This window comes from Netta rufina (genome assembly GCF_964035555.1).
Source record: "Netta rufina genome assembly, chromosome: 7".
Taxonomy (NCBI): Eukaryota; Metazoa; Chordata; class Aves; order Anseriformes; family Anatidae; genus Netta; species Netta rufina.
This window is the reverse complement of record NC_140130.1, coordinates 37,553,286-37,565,957: the sequence shown is the minus strand read 5'-3', so window position 1 is coordinate 37,565,957 and position 12,672 is coordinate 37,553,286. Positions and strand designations below refer to the sequence as shown.

General features: G+C 37.0%; 1 protein-coding gene across 1 annotated transcript in view; it reads right to left on the bottom strand.

The window, feature by feature from the left end:
- INPP5A (inositol polyphosphate-5-phosphatase A) overlaps positions 1 to 12,672 on the bottom strand; it is a 241,468-nt gene that overhangs the window by 16,128 nt on the left and 212,668 nt on the right. Inside the window, exon 12 of the mRNA XM_084290142.1 lies at positions 8,995 to 9,068. Coding sequence (XP_084146268.1) covers positions 8,995 to 9,068 — 74 coding nt within the window. The remainder of the gene's footprint in view (positions 1 to 8,994; positions 9,069 to 12,672) is intronic.

The window sequence follows — 12,672 nt, the reverse complement described above, 5'->3', positions numbered from 1 at the left end:
CTTAACTGAATTACAGTTTTGTACTGGAGAAGAACAATAGTTGTTCTGTTTGTTTTTTGGTTCCACAAGTATGCCTGCAGAAACGCTATTCTTAGTTGTGAGTAGTAGGAGAGTTAAGAGGTTGCCTTGGAATCCTTCCCACAAACAAAATTGACTGGAAAAAGTCTCCTGAAGCTAACGCTCCCTAACAAAGACTGCCAAGACCTTGTGGAAACCTACTTGCATATTAACTATCAGGAAGGTACTATGTTGCCTTAACACCATTGATGTTATAGCTATAAATTTGATTTATAACTATTATATACTATAAATTCCCATTAAAGCATTATTACAAGTATGTATTATATGTATTATGATCCATACATACCAAAATTAATATATAGTTAGTAATATTAATGTATTTACGTAAAATCCAGCAAATTCAATTTGCACATTCCTTAGTAGTTTGAAAACTTAAAAGTGAACTGTAGTTTCAAAGAGGTAGGGAAAATGCCAAATTGCAGATTAATGGCTAGATAAAAAAAAAAAAAAAAAAAAAAAAAGACTGAAGTGGTGATTCTGAAAAAAATCACCCACCATCTTATCAGCTATGCAAATGCTCTGGTCTCCACTCCTAGCATTGTTTTATTTATTTATTTATTTTGTTTAGTGTTTGTTTGCTGTGAAACACAGAAGCAGCCCTGAGAGCAGAATTCATCTCTGTTCCTCCACTTACAAGCAGATGGCTGGACTTTTACACTTTTACTCCCCTGAAATAGCTTTTCAAAATGTAAAATTGACTGTCCTGGCTTTTGGTTATCTACCTCAGGGCTCTAAGTTTATATTAATTTAGCTACACTGTGTTTTTATGTAGTCTTCCACAATGGAAAGTCAACCTAACACACCTTCCCACAAAGGGTTTAAGCAAAGGCAAGTCCTCACTCAAAGCATCGAAAAGCATGGAAGATTTGCATTAACTTGTTATGGAGGGTATCAGCTCAGTTTCAGTTAACCTTTAAACACCAAATGGTGAAAGACAGCTGTGCAGCAATGCTCTTCTTCTCTCCATGGTTGTCCAGTCTTGTCAAATAGAACAATGCAGGGCATGAGCCCTCTGGTACTTCTACTTCTTTAAAGAATTATCTGTACCAGTTAATTAAAAAAGAAAAATAATTAAGAATGGTCTTGACTCAGAGTACAGGATTCCACAGGATCCCACTTTCTACAGAATCAAAAAGTAACTTTTTGTTTGGCACTTATTATAATACCAAAATTTTACTTTTAGGAATCATTAGCACTGTGACTGGAAAAAAATAAGAAAAGACTTATATAAAATTAAGTTTTTAAAGCAGTTATTAAAGAGCATGATTCAACATTAGCTGAAAATATACAGACCTTCCTTTTTGCCAAGACCTGTAAATAATGATTCCTGAGATGTTTTCTCTCTCTTACAAGTGATAAGAGTCAAGTGCTCTCACTGATTATTGGATGTAGCTTACAATCAACTGAAAAGAGATGGTAACAAACTATACAAAGGCACACCGTGCATGAACTTTGCAGAGGATAATGAAATCAACAACTGTCAGTACAGTGGAGGAGAATTAAAAACTACAGAAATACTATGACACATATTCATTTCATTTAACATCGTGCAGTTAGAAAACCACTGAAAAAGGCAATATTTTTATTATAACTTATATTGAAATGCCATCTCAGTATAATGAAAAACTGGAAACAAGAAGGCCTGGCAACCAATCAGTTTTAGGTCCCCCAATAAGAAGATACAAATAATACAGAGAATCTTTTTTTTTTTTTTTTTTAATGGGCTATTTGCATTTTTGCATACTCTGGAGCAAGAGTGGTAACTCTTACCTATCATACCTGTAAAGTCTCATGAAGGTCAGTTTCCCTAGTATTCAAAAACGTGAGATTTTTATTGATACCTTATAGCCACTTAGCAGTTGTTGTCGCTGGCCAGCCCAGCTCACTGTTGTCTTGTCATTTGTGTCCCATGGGTGCCCTGTTCCCGCACCCAGGCTGCCTGCTCGCCCCTTGTCTGGCGGAAGAACTGGCGCCTGCTTAGGGCCCTGTTGCGCCTCCCAGGCTCTGGGCCACTGCTAGCAGGGGAGAGCCAAATTCATCACGGGGGTGAGCAGTAACAGGCTTGTCGCACCCAGCATGATGGATGACTTCTTGAGCACAAGTGCCATGAGTTTACTGCTTGCATTGTGCTCTCAACGATGAAATGCAAGACACCAGGGTGCTGTCTGTTCAGCTGCTCAACATCTACCCTGAGCTGACTCTTTCACTAAATGGGAACCAGTAAACAGCTCAGTACCATAATGTCAGGCAGGACAAATGGTGCTTTACAAGAAGGTATTATAACTTTCAAAATGGAGTATGAAAAATTTGGACAATGGCTTGCTTATCAGAATATTCATCTAAAGAGCAAAGTACTGTGATTTCCTTTAAAATAAATTCTTATCAGTATAAAAGTATATGCCTACACAACTGTCATGGCTTCGCTTGAAATTTACAGAGAAATTCACTGTAAAAACACTAACAAATACTGAACAATTAAAATATGGAAAATGGAAATTAACTCTGTTGATTATTACTATGGAAGAATTGATTTCAATTTTTAATGAAACTGAGCATATGCAAGAATCAGATTTGATTATTCTCTCAGTTCGTACTCTAAGTACATAAGCCCTTGCAGGACACCAAAACTTCCAAATACTTTCCAGAACTTCCACTGACACTGACCACAAAATACCACTGACTCGAAAGGAGTAAAGCTTTCAACCTCAAGCCACTTATGGTAGTGTATCAATATGATCTCATGATAAAATTCAGAGAATAAACAGTTTATGCTTATAAAAAATGAATTTATAAGTCACTTAGTCTGTTGCAACTCAAAGGGATGTGACCTTTTCCATTTATCTCAATTATACACTGAATTTCAAACATGCTTTTTGAGGGGAAAATTTACAAGTAAGCCAGGAATGCAACTATGCTATTGATTTGTAGACCTCCGTGCAAATTAGGCAATGAATTGTATGCACAAATAATGAGGCAAATAAAAGAAAGAAAAAAATTGTCTTTTTTTTTTTTTTTTTTTAAGATGTGGTATGTACTACTGAACGTATTCAATACATTTAATCTGAGATACTCTGCCTTCAGTCATTGGCCAGCATGCCCTGCTGTAAGACCATAACACTATGGATCAAGAACAGAAGTAGAGAGAGCAATTCATAGATTGAATCATGGGACCATAACTGAAATATCATGTACTCTCTGACCAAGTCATACAGACTCTACTGTAAGCTTGCTTTAGTAGGGTAATCTCAGATATCTGATTTGAGTGTGTGAAATGAAGTACAGAACCCAACATTGATAGAACTGTATTAATGTATTGTATCAAAAAACACAGGACAACTTAGTTGTTAACTATAATAACTTATAACTTACACTGGTCAGAAATTTCTATAACCCATTTTTCTATATTTCCATATTTCTATAACCCATTAATGCCCACATTAAGAAATACTGTGTAAGTAAATATTGGATTAAAGAGAAAGATGAAAAATGAGAACAGTAAAATGGACTTTTTTTTATCTTAATAAGTTTTTGCTCAACTTCGTAAATCCCAAGCATATTTAAGCATTTGCTGTGGTGAAAGGTAACATGGATTTGCTAACAAATTCTGAAATACTGCTTTAAGGTTATCATTACAATTGCTTACAGGTTCCTTCTAAATTCAAATGTTCCCATATTAAGCCCATAAGCCTGACATAAAAAGTGACTTTAGATCTTTCTCTGTCTCTTATTCCAGTGAAAAACACTTTGTTTATTGCATTTGCAGAACAAACTGGTGTACCATACACTTTGCAGCTAAGAATACCAAGAAACTTAACGAAGTAGTTTCTAAAGATACAGCAGTAGTGATCATATCCTCCTTTGTTTAAAAATAGAAAATCTAGTATGACTGGATGTATGATAAATCTCCTATACATTAAGCTTATATTTGCAAACAACATATAAAAGCAGCCAAGTAATTTATTTTTTTTTCCTCAGGAGAAGAGGAGAGGAGAGGAGAGGAGAGGAGAGGAGAGGAGAGGAGAGGAGAGGAGAGGAGAGGAGAGGAGAGGAGAGGAGAGGAGAGGAGAGGAGAGGAGAGGAGAGGAGAGGAGAGGAGAGGAGAGGAGAGGAGAGGAGAAACAGAGGGTAAATTAAGCCAAAACATTCATGTTGTATTCCTCTTTTTTTTTTTTTTTCTAGGCTCTAGGTTGAAAAGTCCTACATCAATACATTGCTTTTTGCCCATTCAAACTATCAGAATTTACAGTTAATAGCACATTGGTGCAATTATTTCAAAATAAATAATTATGTTATTTCTTCCCGGAAGAAAATCAATGTGCTTCATTTCATGAATAAAAACAGGGCACTGATTGAAGCAATTCTAGCAACAGTGAATCCAGTTCTGCAGTACTCCACTTAGGAAAGACTTCTCATTGACACTGGTGGCTGTGAAAGGATTACAGAACAGAAAGCAGGATTCCCTTGTCATAAGATCCAGAACACAAAGGAAGGATGGATGAAAAAAAACACCCTAGCATAAAGTCAATCTGTTCTTTGAATATGCATTAATTTAGCTGGTCAGTTTTACATCTTATTATTTTATCAATATTCTCATAGTAGCTTTTTAACTTTTTAAAAATCTGCTTAAATTCAAAGAAATTTCATGTTATATAACCCAGTGTTAGCATCTTTTCCAAACAAAGTGCCAGCTTTCAGTATATAAAAACTTAATATTATTATTTATTATTATTATCACTGCTATTATTACTAGTTATACGAAGGGAACAGAGTAAGTAGCAGGCAAAGATGCATGTTTACTCCTTGCACTGCTGCCCTTTGGCACAGCTGAGAACAGCTGCGGGACTGGTTCTCCATGGGCCTTTGGAGGCTGAGGAAGGGTTTGCTGTACCCCCAAGTCACACTCTCCAGTCTGTTCACAAAGCTCCCAAAGCTGGGAACAGGGTGGGAATAGAGAGGGAATGGGTGAATCTGGAAATGACCCTTTACAGCCATTTCCCAAGAGCTGGACAGGGTTCCTGCTCTGAAGTGTCTGCTCCACCTTGGAAAGGCAGATGTGGATTTGCAGACGCTGGGGTGAGGTAAGGAGCTAGTCTATGCAGAGCTGCAGAGGTCAGCATCCTTTACTGCTGCAACGCAGAGACCACTTGAATGGGAACAGCAATCAGCATGGCACCAGCGCGCTCCACAGCGGTTTGGAGCAGGAAGAGACGAATACCACCAAACCCAAGTGTGCTTGGGGAGGGGGAATCCAATTACCAGCTTGGCCAGAACTTCTGTCTAGACATCTGTACAAAAATGTTATGGCAAGAAGTGGTCAGGACCTTGTTTTTCCATCTGACTTGGAAGGCAACAGAGTCAAGAGTAGTGTGACGGCTGGCTGCTGCCCAGGGAAGCGGTCAGCAGGGGCTCTGGAGACAGGCCACCTGCCATCCTCCACAGAGCTCCCCCAGATGCACAAGGCAGGCAGCACGAGAAGCGAGTGCTGCAGGAACAAGGGGGACCCCAGCACAGAACCTGAGTCCATCAGCTCCTGTAATGCAGATCCTGGGGATCAGGTGCCTTGACTTTAACTTTGCAAGCCAATATCGTGGTTCATGAAATATTTCATCTCTGATATTGGTGGTGTGCAAAAACAAAACAGAGACATGATGCAGATTTGGCTTTGATTTTGCAAGGAAACAAAAACAAATAATAAAATTGAGAAAGGAGTTGGAAGTGGATAAGTTGCCATCAAAATTTGGTGACTGCCCTCCTTGGTGGCACTGTGGCCTCACAGTGCTTCTCCTGTAATTGGTTATCGAAGTCTGAAAGCATGTGGGAAGGAGGGGGGAGGAGACACTTAGCTCATATTGTAGGATACTTTAATTTCACTCATTACACTGATTAGAAAACATCAAAATCTGGGTTCCATCCACAGTCTGGACAACCACAAGGAGTTCCGGGATGCAACATTTTCATCTGGTCTAGCTTTTTTTTTTTTTTTTTTTTTAAACCAGAGCTTCATCTCTGGTGTAATGTTTTATTTAATATTTTAAAATAAGATAATAACAGCCTCATACTGTAGATACAGTAGCTTAAAATGCTAATGGGATCAAAATACATCATTTGGATGTTAATGCTCTGTGTCAAGGTATTCAGATACAGAGGCTGTGGAGAGAATAAATGCAGCTGACTTACATTTTAATTTAGTTCCTCTTGCTCCCATTAATTTGGCCCTCTCCCTCAACCGTCCTGATGCTCACTGCTTGTACTATAGCAACACCAGTAGTTCTCATGTGCAGCTCTCGCAGCCCTCTTATTTACTCCTGTTTTAACTTTTCACAAACATCTTCCATTTTCTCCCAAGATTTCTTCACATAGTCTTACATTATGCCCCTTCCAAGCTCCATTCCAGCTGTATTTCAATAAGAAATGGTGCTACCTTACCTGATGGGGGTTCCTATGTACTCTGGCACCTGTCATCTGACAGGAGCAATTGATCACACTGTGGATCAGTGCTAGAAAGGGACACAGAAAACCTTTTTCCTAGTTACCCTTTCTGAGAAAGGCAAGACCAACTCTCTGTCATGTTCCTGTGGCCATCTCACTCTTCCTAGAGCTTTCCATCACTTTCCCTCAGTGCTCCAGATCATACTCGCACAGTCCTCCCTTCTCAGCAGCATTGGCTCATTGCCTTAGTCTCTTAGCAATTAACTTGCTAAAGCTTTCCTCTTCCAGCTTCTTGTGCAAATCTTGGCCTCCTTACTTGGAGACCCAGCATTGGCTCCAAGCTCCACCTTCCCAAGTCTGAGTTATGCCTTTTCCTGCATGCCTACCAGGTTGCTCCTGCACAGTAGGCATGTGTAGGAACAGTTTTGGTTCCAGATTTTGTTTTGTCTGCATTTTATTCTTGAATATTTCCCCCTGCCTCTTGCTCCAACTGGATGTAAAGGGAAGAAGTGTTCATTTTATTTGCAAGAAACCTAGCCACTAAAAAAATAAATATCTAATGAGATTTTGATGTAATCTGTGAACATACATTTTTCAAAGCTAGGCTAAAGGTTCACATTTCACAGAGTTTAAAAGTATAACTTAGATACAAAGACTACTCACACCAAACGTCTGATCTTTGATCTACAGCATAATGACACACAACCGTATTAGCAGAAAGGTCTGAAGAATCTGCAAACCATTCAAGCAACGAGGTATTTTTGCCAAATCTGGTTGTGGCTGAAAGGTGTCCTTGGACTTGCACTTTGCTTGCAAATTGATGCACAGTTTTGTTTGACTTTTTCCCAAGAATTTTCATTCTTAGGCAGAAAACCTAAACCCAAGGTTGGTAAAGCTTTAAGTAAGAAAAACAACAACAACAACAAAACCACAAACTTCTTCCCTCCCCCTCAAAATTCCCTCCCACAAAACAGGACAGAAAGTAGCAAAAGCAAGCACAAATGATAGAGAGCTTTAACAATAAGCAGTGTTCTCAATCTTGCCCAGCCAGGCTGTTTACATACAATGTGTGCCATGCAATTTGCTGTTGTAGGCCAAAAACTTAATTCAGGACTTCCTACAACTGAGGATGCAATCACTTACATTGACTGAGAAAATGTGTTTGTTTTATCAGATATCATTAGAGAAACTGATCTTAAATAGAAGTTTCCACTGAAAACTAAGGGAATTGACCTTCCTTTTAGAAAAAGGACTAAGTTGGTGAAATCCAGTGGAAAAGTATCTCTGGTTAAAAAAAATAATCTATTTTCCCTCACCTCCTTTTACCCCCAACAGGTACACAACTAATGAAATACACTCAGAGATGTACACACTGCTGGTCTTCTGTTATCATACTCAATCAATAAGAACAATTTAGAGCACTGGTAACCTCTCCATGCATACTTCCATTGTCCCAAGGGATCAATATAATCAGTATCGCAGATGGCTGGTGAGAAGTAATGAGATTATGATAACAAATAGGCAAGCTTTCCAAATTTTTTCCTGTTGTATGCCAAAACATCACACCTTTCTGTCTGTTCCTAAAGGATAAAATAGCAATATTCAAGAATATTGTATTAAATATATAAAAAAATAGTTTCCTACATTTACCCCTACAATGATTTCTTGTAACTTTACTCTAACTTTCTTGTAACTTTACTATAGCTTTCACTTTTTCTTTCCCTTAATTGTGAGACTTGAATTCTTTACTCTTGGAAAGGGTCTACACACATATTAAAATGTATAGTATTTTCCATATATTTTCCCTAAACAGGACTGCCATTTGCAAAAGTCTTGGTTTTATTTTATAACAATACTTGTATATTCATGGCTAAAATTCATCTAGGGAATACATCAGATTAAAATCATGCATGCATATTAAAAAAGCAAAAATGTCTAGTCTATATAGTCTATATAGTTAATAGTCTACTCAGTTATATATAACATGCTTACTGAAACTGAAAAAAACAGAATCTAAGTTCCTGTACTCTTTCTAGCTGCTCCCTTTGGAGCCCACCTTGAGCAAAGGCATTAAGCTTTTCACCTCCACTTCAAGTCTATTTCCATTGAGTCCCATTTGCTCGCCAGTTTTCAACAGCTGTAGGTAAAGATTGTCCTAATGGTTACAATCAAGTATTTTAATAGGTTATCTGGCTTTAATGCTTAACAGTAGCTATGCATCTCTTACCATAGAAGCATGTCATATTTATTTCAAATGCAGCTATAAAATACAGCATCAGTGAAATCCAAACAATGAGCTATTGAGCACAATTTATGTAGTAATTGAGGGGATGTAGGAAGACTGTAAACATTTGTGAAGGGAATGAAGATCATTATGATTTCTACAATATGTATAGAAACACTCACATTTTACCTGCTGCGCTAGTAACAGTTATGCTTTAGCTATCTCACTAGCTAAATAAATGGATTATATATGAATCTTACCTGGGAGGAAATGAGATGTCCAGTTCATACAATCTGTCTTTAAAGACTGACAGCTCTCTGTCAAATTCTAAAAGCTATAAAAGATAGAAATAAATATATTCACTCTTTAATGTTGAACTGAAGCAATCTAAACCCACTACATTTTGAAAAATGAAATAAACAGACTTGATTAAACAGCTTTAGCTATATCCCCTTATAATAGTTTTTAAAACAATGCAAAACACTCAATACTATTCTGATATATAAACAGTTCATTGAGGAAAGTGTACAAAATGTTCCTTTTCATCTCAGTGAAACACGTAACGTTGGCTCTTTACATCAGTGACCTTTATGTACACTTACTATTTCAAGATGGCAAATTTTTTTTTAATTTTATTAGCAACCTTTTCAGAGATAAACCAGGCTAGCATTAAAAGAGTACAGCAAACTGATATGTTAATCAACCCACAAAAACACCAGCAAAAGTATCATATTACTTTATATTATCTTTAGCTCAGATAAGAAGGTACAATAAACACAAGGATGTGCAAATCACTCTTCCTAAGCAAAGACAAGCAGCATTTTTGTACACCTATTTTGGGCGGTGCATGTGAGATAGCAGAAAAAGGGAAATGTGACAATAGGTAAAATGTGTTCCCAGGCAGCAGCCAAGATGCAGTACTGGAAGAAGGTATTTCACAGAGGTATTCATAAGTCTAGATTTAATGTCTTGTATAAATATTACTTCTTGCCAAATTTGTTTTCCCTTGACCATGACAGAGGAAATAAATGTCTCTAGGCTTTGTTTATGAACACAAACCTGCTCATAACAAGTCAATAATAATAGTCCATGCTAAACCAACAACTGTTCTGATGGACACAAAACCTTATTTTAAAACCACGACTGGTGTTAAGTCTGACGTCCAAGTGAATTAGTGAGGTAAAAAACAAAAAGCTCATAATCTACTCTGTTACTGGCTGTCGTTCTGAGTGCCACTTTCTATTTTGACAAGCATGTCATCAAAACAGTATCCTGTATGATGGTGGTGTGTTTGCCCACTGTTCATTAATCATGTCCCATCTCACAGCTGTGCTGATACCATTGTATGAATGGCAGAGGTTCCCAAAGAAATTAGATTGTGTCCCTCTCTCTCCTCTGCCACCTCATAAATCATTCCTGAAATGTGCAATTAGCAGCTACTTGTACACATTAATTATCTGTGTGAAAGGCAGCTACCTGAACCACCTGCACTGCTGATTAGCTACCTCTCCAAGGCCCACCCGGCTTCTAGTTGCCGTGTTGCTGTGTATGTACTTCTACGCACAGATGCAAAATAACGGGTAGCTTTCCCTATTTCAGGATGCCAAACTGACACCAAACTTTGAGATGGTATGCTAGTAAAGATGTAACAATACAAATAATTGCAGTTAATTTTTGCATATTTTAACACCTGTTCAAACCTCCTGCTAATCAAGACGTTTGGATAAATGCTTATAAAGTCTGTGTAGGAACTTGCATCTCATGTATCTATCTATCTATCTAATAACATGCTCAATCCTAAAAATGTTGGGACAGTTCAGCCTGCTCCTATGAAGTAATATCAACACACTTCAGGAAAAAATGATTCATCATGCATGTTTCTAGACTGTGATCCTTTATTTAAGTATGTACAGATAGATGTGTAGCCACTACATATAAATACAAGTTAGCTATGAAAACAAATGTCACTTTTCTGTTCCACATGTTCCCACTTGTTTAATTATCTGTCCAAAATGAATCTATCATAGGAAAAAAGATTTACTATCCCCAGTAAAAACGTTTATTTGAAATACTTACATATTAATACAATACAAATACTTTTTTCCCCTGTTCTTTCCAAGTAAAAAATATCAGAGCACGAAAGTGAAGGCAGTGGGAAAAACAGGGCTATTTCTGAAGAGCAAAACTGCAAGAACTGAATAAAAGAACAATGCTCCATAGAACACAATGGTATAAATTACTCATGAGCATTCCAAGGGATAGAGATGTTAAATAGAACCATTGTCCTCTCACACCAATTCACACTTTCAAAATTTTATACATTCAGATTGTTATTGCTATAATGATATTTGCAAACTAAATGAAAGCCAGCATTTGGAGGACTAAGTATTCAGACATGCATTATCATTCAAAGAAGTTTCTCTGATATTTTTATTTGCTGCAGTTGCTTGTTTAGTTGTGTCTGTGCTATGCAGATGCTGACACTGGTGACAGAGGACTGATAATAGGAACAAGACTGTATTATGTGCTGGACTCTATCTGTTCTCCAAGTTTTCCCAGGTAAATGGACATCATTAAACTAATAATGATAAAGCCAAAACCTCATGATGACCTAGCTGAATGTCTAACCCAAGTAGGTGCCTAGAACAGATACATAGGGAATGTTCATTGTTGACAATGCATTCTCATATGTAAAACAGTTAAATATTTTAACCAGAGCGGATTATTTGCACATATTTTTATGCCTTGCTATATTTTAATAATTATTTAAATTCAACAAAGTATTTTTTCCTAGATATGAAGTGATTAAGTTACAATAGCTGTGACCTTCTGCACAAATGTGTCCACAAACCACACAAAGGGACATCTGCTCATTCTCATGAAGTGAAATGGCAAATCCTTCATGTGTTCAGGATGGTGTAGTGTGAACCCACCTAAGAGCTTTTCTTTACCTGATTCCGCTTCAGATAGTGGGAGACATGAGGGCAAGAAATGATGAAAATTTGAATTGTGCATTTTGAGAAAACTCAAGTTAATTTTTCAGTAGAAGAGCATGCTCTAACCACTACTTTCTTTTTGATATTTGTCTTAAAAGCACTTTGGTTCTCATTCAAGCCTGCAATCTCAAAACGCAAGATTACTGGTGAAGAAAACCGAGGTCTTATCACAATTATAGATGCTACTTTCCTTCAACTCAACTTGAAGAGAAGGAAAGAGACTTGACACAGGCACCAATTCATTACATTTGCTTTATGGCAGGTACATGGGTGTCTGGTGCTCCTTAGCAGTACAGATAATTAATGAAAATTAACGTACGCCACCTGATACAGAAAAGCCGTCAAAATATTACAGGACAATGTCTTTATTTTTAAAGCATATGCACCATATTTAAAAAAAAATATTCATGGATATTTTCAGCACAAATTTCTCACTTACTTACATATGGTACATTAAACAGCATTGTGAATATCATTGCCATAACAGTAAACATGAATATGTCTGTTCACTCTGAATGACTTGAAAATGACAAAAAAACAAAACAGTTTAAAGCCTAAAAAATCAATATACTGTTCCATTTAACTTACTCATTACATGGTCATCTTTAAGAAGCAAACCTTTATGGCATTACGTGATGTTGTGGGGTAATTTGAACAATTGCATAGAGATTTTAAAATGCTGTGTCTGGAAGCTAATTCTAGAACTATTTGTCATAAGCAGTTCAAAGCAGTTCAGAAGACTTTTTTTTTTTCTTTTTTTTTCCCCCCAAACTCAATTTCACCTATGTATTCATACATAACATATTTGAAGGATTATGTAAGGGCTGTTTTATCTGCTCTAACCATTGAGTTGCTGATATTCTGTCAAGGTATTTCATTTACAATATCCAGCTACCAGCCCAACATGAACATTTGATTAACATCTTCCAAATGAAAATGCCA